General features: G+C 32.6%; 3 protein-coding genes across 4 annotated transcripts; 1 reads left to right on the top strand and 2 right to left on the bottom strand.

The window, feature by feature from the left end:
- Positions 1–1,998: 1,998 nt before the first annotated feature.
- Positions 1,999–4,826, top strand: LOC118061840 (probable WRKY transcription factor 21). 2 transcript variants are annotated; one of them, XM_035075435.2, is made up of 4 exons: positions 1,999–2,227; positions 2,348–3,382; positions 3,527–3,652; positions 4,309–4,826. In XM_035075435.2, exons 2-4 carry the CDS (start codon positions 2,604–2,606, stop codon positions 4,451–4,453), a joined length of 1,050 nt encoding a protein of 349 aa, XP_034931326.1. In that variant the 5' UTR covers positions 1,999–2,227; positions 2,348–2,603; the 3' UTR covers positions 4,454–4,826. The 2 variants fall into 2 exon arrangements, with proteins under 2 accessions (XP_034931326.1, XP_073265659.1); XM_073409558.1 differs by having other exon boundaries at positions 1,999–3,382.
- Positions 4,827–9,079: 4,253 nt separating this feature from the next.
- Positions 9,080–10,069, bottom strand: LOC118062216 (ethylene-responsive transcription factor 8-like). The gene has a single exon (XM_035075944.2). The coding sequence runs from the start codon at positions 9,926–9,928 to the stop codon at positions 9,401–9,403; it is 528 nt and encodes a 175-aa protein (XP_034931835.1). The 5' UTR covers positions 9,929–10,069; the 3' UTR covers positions 9,080–9,400.
- A 1,760-nt stretch (positions 10,070–11,829) lies between these two features.
- LOC118062225 (small ribosomal subunit protein uS19) lies at positions 11,830–13,965 on the bottom strand. The gene is made up of 4 exons (XM_035075955.2): positions 13,826–13,965; positions 13,489–13,637; positions 13,348–13,405; positions 11,830–12,270 (listed from the first exon to the last, which is right to left on the bottom strand). The coding sequence occupies exons 1-4, from the start codon at positions 13,826–13,828 to the stop codon at positions 12,022–12,024; spliced, it is 459 nt and encodes a 152-aa protein (XP_034931846.1). The 5' UTR covers positions 13,829–13,965; the 3' UTR covers positions 11,830–12,021.
- Positions 13,966–18,849: the final 4,884 nt, after the last annotated feature.

Consider the following 18,849-nt stretch of genomic DNA (forward strand, 5'->3'; position numbering starts at 1 on the left):
ATTTAACAGCAGTCAGGGGGTGCAACAGCGGCAAAAGTCGCTCGCCACAACAGTGGCTCGGCCTCCAATCCAAAGTGTGCTATACCCAAAATACCCTCATCACAAAACTCAATTATTAGCGCACTCTACTAATTAAAAAAACACCTTGCGAAGATTACTCCACGTTACATTATCAATAATAATAAAGCAAAAAATTGTTCACACCAGTAGTCAAAGGATAGAGAGGAAATATAATGGTTGTAACTTGGAAGGGAGAGCTTACTGGAAAGTCAACGGAAACGGGCTCCAACGGGCCCCACGCCCGTCAGTCACCGAACAGGACACGCGAACACTCCTAATTCGTGCTCCCCAGGCGCAGGATAGCAACAAGGCAAAGGCGAGGCGAGGCGATGCGCACACCGGAGGTTTTTCATCAGGCAGTCCTCGTGGCACGTGTCAGATTTTAAGGGCGTAGATTCACACGTGGCACGATCCAGGTGGTCAATATCTTTACAACGGCTATATAGGATGCTTTGTTTGAGGGGCCCACAATTGGCGGACGTATCGATAAGCAGCGCAGACAGAGAGGAAAATAGTTGACAGCAAGGTAGAAAACAAGGGGTTGCTGAACTAGCTGGGCTTGGCGTTTCGTTTATAATTAGCCAGTCACTGAATCACACACCTTTCTTTTCTTTTTTTTTTGTTTCTTTCTTTCTTCGGTTTTTTGGTTTTTTTTTTCATTATACTAATTTGTTTTTATTGAAAAGTGAGAGCTTTTCATTAATCTTTGCTGTCTCCCAGTTAGAGGAAGGCACGGTTTGTTTTCTGATATGTTTTTTTTTAAAAAATAATTTTAATATATTTTATAAGTTAATCTTAAAAAAATATTATTTTAATATATTTTTAAATAAATTATTTTTAAAAACCAATCACAAATAATAGAGACATAAATTTATTTGATTAGAGAAATTAAGAGGCACATATATTTTTGTAGTAAATTTATATACTTTTAATATATATATTAGTGGTTGAAGTCCGTTTCTTTTTTGTGATTTTTTTAATATACGGTTCCGTTTTTCACGTTGAATTGCAGTATAACAGACATGATTCATACGTGATTCGAAGAAGTAAATGCAAATATATATATTTGCGAGACTTTCTGTGTAAAATATATATCAAGAAAAAAGCATTTAATATAACTCACGGTGACATTAATGAAAACTCCAGAAATCATTGAGTTCAGACCTAATATAGAAAACGACTCTCATCACTGTTCACTGGATCAATACAGATAAATATGTTGATTTTTAATTAAAAAAATATTTAAAAAATCAACTCCAATAACATTCTCAAATAGAAGTACAGTTGATTTGATAATTTATTAATTAATTTCATTTTAAATTTGTTTAAAGATTAATTCAATAAAAAAAAATGTGGATAAGATCCGATCAATCCATTCTACAATTTTTTCTTAAATGCTTTTCCAAAATAACGTTGTTTAATCAAGATAGAAAAAAAAAGAAGTTATTTTGAATTTACCAATAAACCTGCAGTCATGCTATGCATGGAGCTTGATAATTGTAACCGAAAATGGCAAGACACTTACAGCGAGGAAAGAGAAAGGATACAAAAACAAAGAAGAAAAGACATGGCATGTCTGGAAGTGAAGGTGGTGTCTGGTAGTGGGTATAACTGTATTTTCCAAAATTTTAAATTATTTTAATATACTATTCCAAAAAATAAAATAAAAGGTATTTTAATATATTTTTAAATTAAAAACACTTAAAAAACAAAACAATTTATACCGTGGAGTGAAGCCGAAGCTGAAAGCTGTATGTGTGAATGGTCTTGTTGAACAGTAACAATAATAAAAGCAACTGAGGAGAAGAAAAGGGAATAAAACCAAGGTCTTTGGTATGGGACCCACCCTCATATCTGTGACAGAGACGGCAGTTTCATTTCTCAAGCACCTCCTTGTTTCTGCACTTTCTTATTTAAATGCCCCTTCCCTTTCTCTCCCACTCTCTCTCTACGTAGAAAAAAGATTAAAAGCAAAAAAATAAAATAAAAAACAATAGTAGTAGTAGTTATAGAAAATTAAAGAAGAGAGCTCTGTGCAGTCTTCCTATGGGTTGTGTGTGTGAGTTCTAAAGCAAACAAAGGCAAAGCCAAAGCCAAAGTCTTCTCTCTCACACCTTCCAATCCCAGGGCCATGGAGGCAGAATCTAGGGTTTCATACCCCAACAAGGTCTGTTTCCTCGGTGCTTTCCTTCACTCAAAGTCTTGATCGTTTTTTCTCTGACGAAATAACAAGGCAAAGTCCTATGTTTTGCTCTTTATCTTGGGTTTCTTTTCTTCGTCTTTTCAGTCAACTCTGTTGAATCTGCAAGGTTAAGCCTGTAGGAAGCTGAATTCCTTGGAATTTTCGTATTAAAAGATTATCCCTTTTGTGGTCTCTTGTCAAGTCTGCTCAAAGAATGACCATTCGGGTCTTTTAATTTTTGTTCGCTTGAAGATCTAATATTGAACTAGATTTTCTAGACTTTTGGAGTTTTTTTATGGTTTTTGGTCCCGTGCTCTGAGTTTTGTCTGATTAAGATTGGTGGATTTTTTTTGGTGGTAAAATGGAGGGGGTTGAAGAAGCTAACCGGGCAGCTGTGGAGAGCTGCCATAGAGTTATAACTCTGCTATCCCAACCCCAAGATCAGGTTCAATATAGGAATTTAATGGTGGAAACTGGAGAGGCTGTGTTTAGGTTCAAGAAAGTAGTTTCCCTTTTAAATACTGGTTTAGGTCATGCAAGAGTTCGAAAACTTAAGAAGTTACCGACCCCTTTATCCCAAAGCTTCCTTTTAGACAACCCACTGAGCAGTACAGACCACCCATCCAAAACACCCCAGTTTCTCCAGTCCAGTAGTTACCTTGAAAGCCAACCAATTCAAGAATTGGGCTCAATTGCTAAAAATTGTCTATCTCTGGGAACCCCATCCCTGGAATTGAGTTCAAATGGGAAAAACCCTCTTCAGCTTGGCCAACCCACGTCAGCAGCGCGCTATCAGTTCCTTCCGCAACAGCAACTGCAACTGCATAGGCTACAGCTTCAACAGCAGCAGCAAACGAAGCAGCAAGCTGAGATAATGTTTAGAAAAAACAATAGTGGGATGAGCTTGAATTTCGATAGTTCTAGCTGCACTCCTACAATGTCATCCACCAGATCTTTTATATCGTCCTTGAGTATTGATGGTAATGTGGCTAATTTGGAAGGAACTGCATTCCATTTAACGGGGGCGGCTCGCTCCTCAGATCAGAGTTCACAGCAACACAAGAGGAAATGTTCCGGAAGGGGAGAAGATGGGAGTATGAAATGTGGAAGCAGCGTTCGATGTCATTGCTCAAAGAAGAGGTAAGATTTGTTTCCTTTCTTTGTGTCTACTTAATTATTCTGCTGTTAGCAATTGATAGTTCAGAATCGTGTCTGTTTCCTTTTATGGTGATCTTAGGCTTGTTTTAACTCCTTTTTGCTTCATTGTTTGTGCTGTAATGGCAGGAAACATAGGGTGAAGAGGTCGATCAAGGTTCCTGCTATTAGCAACAAGCTTGCTGATATCCCTCCTGATGATTACTCATGGAGAAAGTATGGGCAAAAGCCAATCAAGGGTTCTCCTCATCCTAGGTATGCTTGCTTATTCTATTTCTGAAACAAAGTTTTGCTGCCAGTAACACATACAAGTTCTCTTTCAATGGAGTTGTGATTCTGGAATGTTTTGAACTTCCTGATAAATGAACTTATGTTGTTGCGAATTTTGCTGACATTCACTCTGTACCCAGCACGTGGTGTGTAGTGTTCATTTGTAATCTAAATTGCTCTCACATATACTAGACCAGGCATATTAAATGCTCATTCGAATGTGAATGTTGTGTTCATTTGCAACCTTTTGGTTTTGGGGTGTGTGTGAAGTAGTCTCCAATGAAACAGAACTAAATGCATGCGTTTTTTTTGCTTATCGATCAACCTTTTGGGCTGGCTTGAGCTGGTAGTTAAATAGTGTTATTTTTTGACTCCTGGCCTTTGGTGGAAATTTGCTTTCAGTCATCCTGTGATTTTGAGTCTTCTTTTGTGCTTGTCTATCCTGATTACAATTCTCGGTTGCCCGCCGTTGAATTGTTGTGAAATTCTGTTTTCAGAATGAGATGCCTGTAGTTATCATTGGTGACAAGTAATGCTGGTAGCTTCGATTCAAGTGTCAATTTTTAGGAATTGCATATGCTCCAGTACTAGCTTTTTGAGGAACTTGTTCAAACTGAGAATTCCCTCTTAAACTTGTGCAGGGGATATTACAAATGTAGCAGTATGAGAGGTTGTCCCGCAAGGAAGCATGTGGAGAGGTGCTTGGAAGATCCGTCCATGCTTATTGTTACCTATGAGGGTGAACATAACCACCCAAGGATTCCAGCACAATCCACAAACACGTAACCACCCAAAGGTTCTCACTGTTCAATGAAAACTTATTTATGAATGGCTCCTGTATATATTTAGCATGGTTCAACCCTAAGATATAGTTGGAGCAGGTGTTTTCATTTCCCTTTTTTTTTTTTTCTTTTTTCTTGTGTTTTTTTTTTTTTTTTTTGGGGGGGGGGGTGGCGGCTTTGGGAAGTTGGCTTTCCATAGCTTTGTTAGCAGCCTGACAGAGGCAGGCTTCAATCCTGGCACTGATCTCAGAAAAATGTAGAATTGGGGTTTCAAATTGTAAGAACTCTTTGATTTGCAACCAGCGGCTCTAAACAGTTCAAAAGAAGTGTTTCTTCCCGGGTTGTTGAAATGGGCTCAATTGGTGTAATTTTCTTTCTGACTTCAGTTCCTGATGGCATTGCATTTGAATGATTAGTAGTTGGTTTAGACTTTAGAGTGCTTGTGGGGTTCCTGGGCAGATGAGATGAGTTTGTTACTTTGCTTGCATGGACCATCATGGCATGCGGCATGTCCACCATGAATGGTTAGCAATGATGGATTGCAAGATACGTTGGACATGCATGCAAGGAACTAGCAACAACAATGTATATCATTGAATGTACGGTCTGAACCGTAATTCAATCTTGTTGCTGGTTCTTGAATTATCAGAGCTGTGAAATCTTTTTTCCTTCTCTTGTTCACAGATAGTCTTCTGCCTTTGACTAGCTGCTTTCCTGTCTGTGATCTTGGTTCTGGTCTTGAACCCTTGGTGACATGAGCTTGCAGGTCGGCCATTTTCCGAGCCTGCACTTCCATTCATCCGATGAATTAATCCCGAAAACATATATATCAAGAAAAAGAAGAAGAACCTGCACACCAATCACAGCATTAACTCTTCCTTCCCTCTTGCGAGGGAATCATTCAAGTTACTAGAGGGAGGATTGCGCAACAAGGCATGTGACGTGACATGGGCTATCGATCTATCGCTATATCACTGGATCTCCATTGGCATTTATATTGTCCTCGGACAAGTCCCAAATCTTGAAAATTATCAAGAGCAAAACATTCTGTCTGGCCACCTGTCGGCCTAAGTTGGTAAACACTGTACAGTCATACAACCCCATCAGCAAGTATGTCCCCACGAATAAATCATCTACACGAACAGGGGAAATAAATATAGTGCATGATGCAAGAATTGAATTGGTAGTGGGGTTGATGTATTGCATGTTTGTTCTTAAAAATAACTCTTTGAAAATAAAAAAATATTATTTTTATATATTTTAAAATTATAAACATTTTAAAAAACAACCACTACAATATTTTCAAACAAATAAAAACTGGTCAAAAAGTTACTAGGGCAAGTCACCAAAGTTAAACTGTTCTCACCTGGCAGGGTTGAATAAGGTTGGACTCATGTTTCAAAATAAACCCATCATGGTTGTTGAAGCATGATGCCTCGTGGTTTTTCAACCCTGGAACAGAGGTAGATGGGATCTTGACTAGCTGCTGATATTGGTTCGTTGTAGTTGGGAAACGCCTTGTCAGGGAAGATATCCTTAGGGCAATTGATGATGACTTGGAACAAATTACCCATCTAAAACACCAGAACTCCATTTTAATGGCAAGTAGCCTTTCTTAATCTCTCTTGGTATGGAGATGGTTTCCCAACCATGAACAAAATCCTCAACATGTAATCAATTGGCTTTGACTGTAGTTTTCAGTTTGACCATATATATTCTCTTCTCTTCCCGTTTTGGTGAGGATAAAATCTTTTTGAGCCTTTTCCTTTTATCGTGCAACAATGGGGTGGCGTTTTTTTCTTCCTATATAAGCATGTGGGTGACTCAATGTAGAAAATTCTATGCGAGGAAATCTATTGGATGATTTTTTTTAAAAATAATTTCTTGACATCAATGCTAGTTGAAATGGACCGTCAGGCCCTGGTAATGCCCTGCTGCGAGTGGGAAAGTATATTCTTTCTCAGGTGTGAAAGAGAGGAGTAGATTCTAATGGAAGTCCCCCACCACAGCGCCACCCTTGAAGGTTTCGATGCAGCAGGCGGTGAAGAATGGGCCCTGAGCTCATGATGGCCTGGGCCTTTCTGGTCAAACCGTTCAGTTGCTCTGCTTTATTTCCCAGTGGAAACACGCCATAAAACCTGCCCTCGAGCATGTGAAAAGGCTACTTTAATACGTGCACGGCCAATCTATCTCTCTGCGCGACGATTTGGTGGCGTAGGAGGGAACTTATTGAATGCTACTTTGTTTCGTATGCCCTGTCCACAAGCATGTGAGAGACTGCTTTGTTATGCAATACGTTGTGGTTATTGGAAAAAAAGGATAAAGAAATACATTAATAAATAAAGGTTTAAAAAGTATTAGAAAAATGATATACTTTGAAAACAATTTTTTTTCCCTCTCTTCAGCGGCTATAAGAAGTGGATAATAGAAACAAAAACAAACTATTAAAACATAAAAAAAACTCTGATAATAACATTATTAATATTATTAAAAAAATCTTGACAAGATAAATCTAACAACATCAAAAAAAATTATTAATGGTAACCAGAGCTTGATATATTAGTCATTCAAAAACAAATAAACCCCAATATATATTTGAATTATGACTCACTAATATCATTTTTCATGATATCTTTTGGTGTTATTGTATTCATCTTGTTGATATCTCGATATTTTTTGAAAAGTATTGGTAGTGTTATTATTAGAATTTTGGTGTGTTTCGTGATTTTTTTCTTGTTTTTCTCCTATCTCTTTCCTTTCTGTTTATTGTAAATTATATAAGTTTATTTTTTAAAATAAAAGGTCACCTATGATACTTATAATTCACTCTCTAAATTATACTATTTGTTAAAATATTTTATGTATTTTGTTATTTTGTCTGTTTTTTTTTTAAGTGCTAAATGAAGAAAGAAAAAACTCCAAAAGTTGGGCCTTTTCTAAAGCTAAACATTAGAGTCAGACGTAGAGTCGGAGACCAAGAACTCGGATAACGTGAATGAATAAGAAAACCTTGTGGAGTGAACAAAGACTGGTAAACCGGCGAGTAAAGCAACAAAAAACCGTTAGTAATTTTCAGGAGGAGGGCATAGCAGAGTAGCATTATAATTAGAACGGCATTAAAAAAAGAAGGAAAGTAAAAGAACAGGCACTTTTCATTTTGCGTGCTGGCTGGCTGGAGTTGAAATGTTATCAACATTATCATTAAATAAATAAAGTTTTTGGTTAAATATACTTGACTACACTCATAAACTACTATTAATTAAAATAGAGTTTTGTAAAAAAATATTTGCTATTTTTAGTTTAATTTTTTTATATGAATTTATTCTAATTTTAATTTATTTTTTTTCCTCGATTTCAATCTTCAATATGAGATTTATTGAAAGTAAGGTTTTAGTTTTTTTTTTTATATGAATTTATTCTAATTTTATAATCTAGGTTAAGAGTTTAACATGTTATTCCAGGTTGACTCGAATAAGTTTTTATATCTTTCTTTTCTAATTGGTGTTTTATTTTCGATTTCATCATTAGATTTATATGAAAATTAGGTTTTGTAATTTTTGTAATTTATTTTATGTGGATTTATCTAGTCTCCTAAATTTAGTTTTTTTTTCATTTCTTATTTCAACATTCAACACTGGATTTGTTGAAAGTGGAGTTTCATAGTTTTTTTTTTTTTTTTTTTTCAAAAATTATCATGGTCACATGACTCAGTTCGTAAATTTAACATACTAGCTTAAGTTGATTTTTTTTTTGTTTTTACGTTTTTAATAAATATGTTTTTTATTTCATCCTTTTACTTTTAATTGGTTGGAAATTAGGTTTCATAATTTTTTTGAATTTGTTTTTCATAGGGTTGTCTCGAGTGTAGGTTTGACAAGCTGAATCGAGTCCTTTTTTTTATCTCTTTTTATTTTTTTTAATCTTGTCATTTAATATTGAGTTGATTAAAAATTAACAATCATAATTTGATTTGATTTATTCTCTATAAGATTATTATGATCTTATGATCCAGATGGCAAGTTTAATAAGTTAACCTATGTCAATTAAATATAATTCGCTCTCTAAACTATACTATTTGTTAAAATATTTTATGTATTCACATTACATTATGAGATGGAGTTATTTTAGTTATCTAAACCTCGAGAGTCATGCATGTTTGGTATATGGTTATGGTTGTTTTTCAAAGTATTTTTTTATTTAGAAATATATAAAAATAATATATTTTTTTTTAAAAAATTATTTTTAAAATTAGCTCATCAAAATCATCTACAAATACCAAAAAAATATTAATTTAAAGTAAAAAAAAAAAAAATTATTTTTTTTTCAAAAACATTTTTGAAATACAAGTACAAACAGGAGTCCAAAGAATATTGTTTAAAGTATTTAAACAAAATTATAAAACTCAATCTAATTAAATAAATTAATTTGATGATTCGTTCATATGTAACTTAGTTTATACTAAGTTTTATCTTAAAATATATATTTTTTTAAATATAATCTTTTAATATTTTAAAAAAATCATAAATCACGGCTCATAAATTAACTCACCCAACCTGTCCTGCAAGGCCAATGTTTTATAACTATCTATTTAAGACATTGTATTTTTAAAATTAAAATTTTTAATGTTTTTTAATCATTTTAATAGATTAAAAAAAAACATGTTAAAAAACAAATAATCTCAAACCGGCCCTGAAAATAAGAGGAGCTGATTTTGATTTACAGTAGTCGGGTTTTTGTTCTTCATAGCAACCAAAAAAAAAACCTTGACTGTTATAAATCCCACCATCAACCCCACGTTAACACAAACCAAAAACCCCACCTAACCCTAAACTGTACACGATTGGACGCATAATCTAACCAGCGACAGGGCCCAAAATTCTGCAAACTAATCTTGACCGATCAACAACTTCCTCCGCCCAGCCCCAGCCACAAAACCACAATCCCAGACCGCTCAAAAGAGCGGTGCCGGCAAGTTCAAATCAAACAGAAAAGGTTTTTTCCCTCCACGCAACTTCTTCTCTTCATTTAAAACCAAACCCACGTTTTCATTCACAGTCTCCATGTTGTACCCCGTATACTCTGACCTAACCGGAGATGCCGCTGGCATCGTCATCCTCGCCACCTCACCACCAAGACAAACCGGCGAGAAACATTTCTCAAAAACACCTGCACCAACCACCGCAGTTTGCGAAAATGGCACGGGAGCAAAATGATCGGTGTGGAAGAAGTTTGTCCTTGCCTTTGGCCCACGGAGAGATCGAGCTGCGTCGTCGTAAGCAAGTGCCGCCTCCTCCGCTGTGTCAAAAGTGCCAAGCCAACTCCGTGTCTTCTTCCATGGATCACGAATCTCGGCAGCAAATCTACCCCACGGCCTCTTCCTCACGCCTCTGAAATGGCGTTGAGGCTCATTCTTCGCCTGTACAGCTGGAGAGGAAGGAGCTGAAGAACCAGCAAGGGAGAGGGTTGTCGTGACGGTCATTGTCGTTAGTGTACTGTGTACTACGGGATTGTTTGATAATGTGGTTTTTGTTTGGGGAGACACTGAAGAGATTTGGAGGGTTTTTTGGTGTATACAGGAGGGGACACGGTCTTGGTCAACGCCGAGTTTTGAGATTTGGTTTAGTTTTCTTTTGTTCGGTAATTAGTGGGTTTTTAATTATTTTTTATTTTAATTAAAAGGTTCTATGTGAAGAATATTAGTAATGACTTATGGTGTATATAGTTTTGGTTTGGTGTCATGCTAATTATTTATTTTAATTTTTTAATGTGTTAGTTTTAAAAATTAAAAAAATATTTTAATATATATATTTTTAAAATATATTTTCTAAAATAACCATTATAATAATTTCAAACACTATCATAACTGACCAGTGAAGGCATGGTTTTATTCTTGATTGTTTAGGAGTATATTTGTGGTTATTTTTTAAAAATATTTCTAGACTAAGATCTTGAACCAGCTGAATCCAGCTTGGCCTATTTGACGTATCTGAGTTTAATAAATGTGTTAAGTTAGGAGTTTTTGAGAAATGAAAGTTAAGAGAGTATTTGAAAATATGATAAAAATTGAGATTTAGATTAGGTATAACCTAATTATATACAAACCTTACTCATAAAAGCTATTTGATCTCTTGCACGAATCTCAACCTTAACCATATTTTTTAAATATTTATTTAGATCTTGTTTATTATTTATTTTTGTGGTAGAAATGTTATTTTCAAAAGTTTTGAATTTTTTTATTTAAAATTATTTTTTAAAATATTTTAAAATTATTTTAATTTACTAGTATCAAAAATAAAATTTTAAAAATAAATAAATATATTTTAAATAAAAAAAATATTTTAAAAATAGTTACGCTAAGAATGGATGGCATGGGTGGTTCATTTACAACATTTATGAATCCGAGTGGAAAGGTGAGATAGCGAGGATATTTTTGATGTTATGATGATAATAATAGCCCACCATAGGCAGAGAGACATAGCTCTAGGAATGATGCAAGAATTCAAATGGCGTCGGCAAGCTCGACAGCGTGGAGGGATGATAAAAATAACAGGATGATAATAATACTTACAGAAACTATTAGTTGGGTAAAAAGTTAAACATATCATATTTTGAAACGTTGCGCATTCTAAAAAATAAAAATTTTCACTCTAAAATCTCCTTAACAGGCCATATTTGCAATGATCGGACTGACTTGTTGAGCTCTACATGAGCCCAATTGGTCACTCCCCTAACCCTTCTATCTATTTCCTTCAATTTTTTTTTTTTAAAAAAACATTAAAAATATATATTTTTTTATTTTTAAAATTTATTGTTAACATTAACAAAATAAAAAACATTAAAAATAAACAAATAAAAATTTTCAATTTTTTTCAAAATCCTTTTCACTCATCTTCTACTTTTAAAATTATTTTTATCAAAAAATATTTAATTAATAATTTTTCAAAGCAAATGTACTTTTAAAAGCTACTGTACTCAAACTAGATTAAAAAATTAGTTTAAACATTAAACTAAAACCATGAGAATTATTTGAATAAATATTAAAAAAAAAATTGTTATTACGAGGAATAAGATGCATGGGATGAAAAATTAGGTGAATATCAAGGAATTGGAACGATGACCTAGAACGAATATAATCACGTTAACTGTTAACTGAGTCCATAATGAAAAATAAGTTCAGATTTGCTTTTCACCATTGATGATTTTCAACCAAAAAACCTACCCTCTGTTGAGAAAGCAAGAGTTCTTCTAACCTAGTGTTAAAAGATATGGATTGTTAAGCAAATAATTAAAAAAGTCACTCAGGTTGAACACATCATAATCTCAACAAATACTAATACGGGTTCACACTCCTTGTCGAAGGAGAGAACCTAGCCATGGCACTGATGCAACGAGAGTCTCAAGTCTCTTTAACATAATATAAGTTGAAATAAAACCTGACAAATTTTCTTGTTCAAACTTGACAAGATGTTTTTTAAGAAAAGCAGTGAAATTAAAAACTACTCAATCAAGAAGTGACAGAAACAAAACGCACGTCCATGACATGAAACAACAGATACCGCATATGCAAAACCTTCACTTGAGAGGAATAAACCTTGAGGAGTGGGTAGCACCAATTCCAGGCCTTCCATGCTTAACGGGCTTGTAGGAGATCGAGAACTCAGCTAAATAATGGCTTATCATTTCAGGCTTGATTTCAACTTGATTAAAGGTTTTGCCGTTGTACACACCAATGACACTTCCGATCATTTCAGGTACTATGATCATGTTGCGAAGGTGAGTCCTGACTGGTTCTGGTTTCTCACCGGCTGGAGCCTCCCTTTTCTGTTCAAGACATCACAACAAAAAAGTTCCAAAAAACATTCATTTCAATTTTGCACATCAAAAGAGGAAAGAAAAATTTTCCTGGTAAGAGAATGTAAGATCCACATTTAAAATCATTACACTTGACATTCAATCAAGAATAAATAAGTAAAATCACATAATAAGAATGTGATTTACATTTCCTCCTTAAGATTGTTGAGACCAGAAATGGCGAGCCAAGGAATTATTTTTCCCCTCATTTGTCATCACGCACTCCCCTCATTTTCCTTGGAACTCCCAAACAGAAAAGAATCACTTTCCCTTCAAACTTTCTTGCCCATAGTTTTCTTTCCTCCTACTTTCTACCCTCCCAAACAGAATGTAAGATAAGCATCAATAAACATAACATTTACAAAGTCTGCTTATGTTCAATCATGCAACAATACTGACAGACTATAACAGCTCAATGATGCTTGCAATCGAAGCAAAATAGAAATCCATAACAGCCATAAATGAAGAACAGAACAACTGTCCATTCTGGGAAGATATTCCTCCCATAGAAGCCACGGGCTAAAATGCAGCACCAACTCAAAAATGATAGTATTATTATGGTGACATGTTTACTTCATTGGTAAGAGAATCTTCCCTGGCATTGGAAAACAGATTCCCATCAAGGTGTAAAGGAAGTCCCAAGGAATTAGGGTATATCACAATCTGGCAACCATATTATTGACTTGGCTGGCCAAAAAGTTCAAGTGTTCAGCCATTGACATGCCAGATAAACATCTAGTGGTAAAGTCCCGTTGATGGATCAATGTCCTTACTAGTCCACCCGCAACAAATAAAAGAAAAATCTTAATATTGAATTTAAATAGAGGCCGCTAGACTTCCATGGTATATTTCTTAACATGCGATGCAATGGAGCTCCATGTCTCTATAACAGGAATTAAAGTTGATGGATAAAAAAATAACGGCAAGTAGATTTATTTTTTTCATTTAATTTATAACTAAATACACTGAGAACTACTATAAAAAAAAACAGTCAAATTCAAATCAAATTAAACCACACAGCAGACCACGAGAAAGGAAAAAACGTACCGCCTTGCGAAGTTTCTTGATAAGTGCCATCGGTTTCCTCTTCAAGCCCCTCTGAAACCTGAAATCAAACCAACAAGAATGTCAGTAGACATGTCTAAAAGAGCATTTAAAAGCATTAAAAACAGAGAATGTCTCGCTCACCTTCTGCGAGCACGAGCAGGAAAGAGCTTTACAAGCTCGTCAGTAGACATGTCCAAAAGAGCATCCAGATCAACTCCTCTGAAACTGAACTTCTTGAACGTTCTCTTCTTTGGCTGTCCTGCTGCAGCAACATCGGTCTCAACGTCTGCCTGAAAATCACCGACAACAAACAAAAAAACAATTAGAGAACCGTTCGAAGCCTCTGTTTGGATCCCGAGAAAAAAATGATTAATCAGTCGGTTGTTGGGAATTTCCGACAGTTTCGTTCATTTTCCAGGTAAAATATAGAAGCATAGAGGAGATTGAAGGTCGGAGAAGGGTTGGTTTGTGATCTTACCATGGTAGAAGGTATAGTAGACTGCAGAGACGCAAAACCCTTGCTCGAGCTTAGGAGGTTCGGCTGGAGAGTGTTTTAGGGGTGGCTAGGGTTTTCGTTTTCGTTAGATGTCATTGTGAATTTATATGGTACGCTCAAATGGACAAGATTGAATAGACCCCTGGATTTCTTCCTATTTATCTTTTTAAACTTACTATTTGATCCCTTAACTTTGACGCAATCCTGTTGCAGCCCATTTCTCGTTTTTATTTTTCTACCAATTCAATTCTCCACTCATCCAACCTAGTATAGATATGAAAAGAAACAATGAAAAGGCACATGAAACTGATTCATTCAAATTTATTTTTATTGACAAGAACTAAAAATAATTGTTCCTCTCCTAAAGTATTTTTTATTGGAATAATTTTTTTATATATAATTTTTTATAATTTTATTAGTTAAAGTTAAATTTATTGGAGATTGGAATTCATAATTTAATTTAATTTATTTTCTATAAATTTATATTAGTCTCATGATCAGAGTCATAAGTTTTGTGGATAAATTTGGTTACCTCAAGTTTTTTTTAATTTTTTTTTTAAAATTGAATTTTTAGAATTGAACTTTATATTCAACTTAATGAAGTAAAATCATAATGTAAGGACTACAATGTAATAATCTTGTATTTTATATATAAAAAAATATATACTTTGATTTTCTAAGTTCAAGGTTTAAGAAAGCTATTTAGGATATAAACTATGGAGTGTTACAATATTGTTATGAGGTGTTACAATGCAAATATTTAATCTTAGTTTTTTTTTAATTTATATATTTTTATTTATACTAGAAAATATATTTTTTACAAAGAACAACTAATTTTATTTCTATTAATATATCATATAAATACAATTTATTTTTATATAACATGAAAGAAAACGAATTAAAGATAAATGGCGGTAATGTCTTTGAAATATTATAAAAATACAAATAGTATATATATAAAAATAACAAATAATTAAAAAAGTGAGCAAAACAATTTTAAACATAAGAGAGAGTGTGTTGATTACATTTTTAATAAAAAATTAATGCGAAGTAAAAAATAAATAAAAATAAGGAGGGTATTAATCATATTTGAAAAAAATAATTATATAAAAGTCTAGCGCTGCTTAACTTAGGAGGCCAATCTTTTTTGTTTACCAACTATTCGAGAGCCAAGCTCGCCTTGGCTGGTTTAAATGTTTTTTTAATAATTGCCTGCGATATTTTTTAATTATTTCTGATGATTAGAAAATTAGGATTCGACCTTTTAAACTCAAAAAATATTCAAGGCCCGATAACAATAGACCCAAAATATAAGATATGAATAACTTCATAAAAAAAAATTTAGTACAAATCATGAAATTCAAGGCCCAATAAAGATAATATCAAATGATAAAATAAAACAATAAATCAAACTTTAAAAAGAATTTAAAAAGAAGACCAAACTTAAATTGAATTGATTATCGAAATTGATGAACCGGATCATGATTGTAGAAGACAAACACGAAAAAATAACAAATAAAAATTGTTAATCATGAAAAAATTGAAAAAAATTAAAAAATAAAAACAATGAGAACTAAATCATGCACATAAAGATAATCGAAAGAAAATAACGATGGATTGAAAAACAAAATAAATGAAGAAAAGGATGGGAAAAAAAAGTAATAAAAAATGAGGATCAAAATTGAAAAAAAAAATTAAATTAAATTAAATTCTAAAGGATGATATAAAAAAAATTAATGCGAAGGAAAAAAAAATCGCAACTATGACCAAATTAGATAAAAAATAATAATTATATGAAATAAAATGCAAGTGGATGAATCTGAAATAAAAATAAATAAATTCAAGAAGCCTTAAAATCAAAATAAATAGAAAAAATAAAAAATAAATTTAAAACAAATATAAACCGAACGACACATTTGAATTTTTAAAGGTTTGGCATGAAAACCAATGCACAAGAGAGAGAAAAAAGAAGGGGAGGAGGAAAACCATTTGTCACTACTAACTAGGCTAAACATGCCACACCAACAACTTTGCCACCACCTAACACGTCGAATGACACGATGGTCAATATATTTTGATCATCGTAATACATCTCATGCTCCATTAGTTTGTTGGGAGGATGATAATGCATCGACGTGTGCATATCACACTTCTTCCTTTTATATTGATTTATTAATATTTTAATTATTAAAATTACTAAAAAGCCTATGAGAGCATTCTAATACTACAAAAGACACAAGTGGCAAAGACAAAAAAGCCCTCCCTTGTAAGGCTTAGATTTTTTTCAAAGACAAAGGCTAAATATGTCATTACACTGTAGACTAAATATACAAAGATAAAAAAAAAAACCCCTTTTTGCAAAGGCAAAACTTTTGAGTTTTCAAGAGCACCACCATCTTTTTATGTGCAAACAATGTTGAAAATGCATAAAAACCTCCAGACAAAAGGTCTATTTTTTTTAGTTTTCAAGGATGATAGTAATTTTACTGTATTTTAAAAACATAAATTTTCTATATTACCCCTGATCAATTGACAAATGACATTTTGATCCACTAGAAAAAACAACTCTACCCATAAAACTAGGGCACTTGTTTAGTGTATTAAAGGATGAAATGATCAATACCTTGCATGTTAGAGGAAAAAACCATGTCCTTTTAGTTTTTTGTTTTGTAATTGTTTTTTTGATGGTGTTGTGTGTATTTAATTTTTTTAAAAATTATTCTGATTCATCAATAATTGTTTTAAATCTTTTTTTTTTATTACAAGAACTTTATTTTTGAAAATAAAGTTTTTTTTTATTTTCATATAATATTTATGATACGTGCAACTTTGCATAATATTTTGTCCACTTTCATTTTATTTAATTCATCTAATATGTGTGTCTATTTTTAATATCATTTGACTGTATAAAAAATAATTTTAATAAATAAATTCAATAAACACAACTGGGTAAATATTTCGTTTACTAACGCATTTGATTTTTCTATTTTATATTTAATTACGGTAAATACCTTTTTTTCCCCATTTATTACCACATATAGCTCTTAATTTATTTAATAACTAAATTTTTTTCATGTACAAAATGCATAAAAAAAGCCTGCATGTACAGATGTTTTACAAGAGGAAAAAATATTTGGCCTATGGCCAACGAGTTGTTTGATTTTTCAAAAAAATGGAGCTGATGGCATTATACCAAAAAAAAAAAAAAGGCCTAATTAGGCGGGCCTACATTGTGCATGTGCTATTGACATGGGTTAGACAAATTGACTTAACTTATGAGACTCAACAACATCTGACCTTTTGTTTTTTCTAATTATTTTTTACAAATTAAGGTTTCTTTTATATGTTTTTTTTTTCAAATATTTTTTTTTTATCTATATTTATATTAAAACCCATTCTCTCTTTTATTTTGTTTAGACAACCTATTTGAAATCAACTTTACTTTTTAGTTTCACATTTAATTTTTGAAGAGATTTTTCTGATTCATTTATGATTTTTTTTATATTTTTATATAGGTAAATTTTATTTTTTCAGTTTTATTTGTAGTTATTATTTATGGGTTTTTTTTCATTTATTAACATATAATTCTAAATTTATTTGATTATATGCGCACATAAACTTTTTTATTTTGATTTAGAATTTTTTTAACTACAAAACCATGTCGAAAAAACTTGTGTAGAAAATTTTTTGTTGAGAAAAAAAAAAAAGCAATATCTAAGCTTTTAAGTGTTAGTTTAGTATTATGGTGGCTTTTGCTTTCTGTCGAATCACAAAGATAAAACTGTTTGGTTCATGTATAGTTACGTTGTAAATCTTGTTTTTATAGAAGTTAAAATAACAAGTTTTTAATTCATGAAAATATATTTTTTTTATTTATTTTGCATACAAAAAATTATATCACAATAATTTTAACCAAATATATTTTTTTTAAATCACAATTAAAAATATCTCTTTTAAACTCATTTTTTCAAATTATAGCCACAAAAACTGCCACACTACTAATCACAAACTAAATTATTTGTCCAGTGGCTTGCAGAGTATTTAGTAGATAAGTAACAAGCCTGTAAATTTGAATCCACAATGATGGTCCTCAAGCTTTTTTTATCTTTCAAAAAAAAATCTTCCAGTTAAAAATATCTGTTATTCTTTTTTAATTTTTTTATTAATATAAGTATTCAGATTAACTTACTTGTACCTTAATTAATCTTATAGACCCTAAAATTAACAATAATATAAATTTTTAATAATTTTAAAATTTATAAAACTTAAATTAGTAATCTTTAATAAACAAGCAAGTAATTTTACCAATTAAGCTACATCATTATCATTCAGGGTTATATTATTATTATTATTATTATTTGATTTACTTGGATATTCGGGTCAACTTGCGCGTACTATGACTAATTTCACGACCCACTAAAAATCCTGCAAATCCCAGTGAGCATGTAAGGTACCGCGGGAGTGACAGGTGTGCACAGTAAAGCTTGAATCCAGATGCAGAATAAAAAAACAAACTCCTTCCATCGCTAGGTCAAAACCTAAAGTGCAGGTTATATTATTATTCTTCTTTCTTGTTTACTAATGTGCTGCGAGTAGCGAGGATTGACTTGAAGAAGTTACGATATATTTTTACATGCCTGTACATTTTATGTTCTGACTCGGTCTTAATCTTGGTTTTTCATGCCAAGCCTTGACACAATACCAATAGCAGTTGCCAAGGATCCCCCCGAGATTAACCTTCATTAATTTAAGCTTTTCTCGAGATTCCTATTGCTCCCATCACCATCATTCCTGTGAAAACCTGATCAATTGTGAACGTAGAGTCGAGAGATGCTATTGAGGAGACAAACCAGTCTCTAAATTTGAGGGTCCTCCTCCTATTTAGAGGTGTTTGGCATTCAAGTGAAAAAGTATTTTTCAAAAAATTATTTTTTTTTATTTTAAAGTAATATATTTTTTATTTTTTCAAATCATTTTGATGTGCTGATCTCAAAAATAATTTTTTA

The sequence above is a fragment of the Populus alba genome, chromosome 5 (assembly GCF_005239225.2).
Source record: "Populus alba chromosome 5, ASM523922v2, whole genome shotgun sequence".
Lineage (NCBI taxonomy): Eukaryota > Viridiplantae > Streptophyta > Magnoliopsida > Malpighiales > Salicaceae > Populus > Populus alba.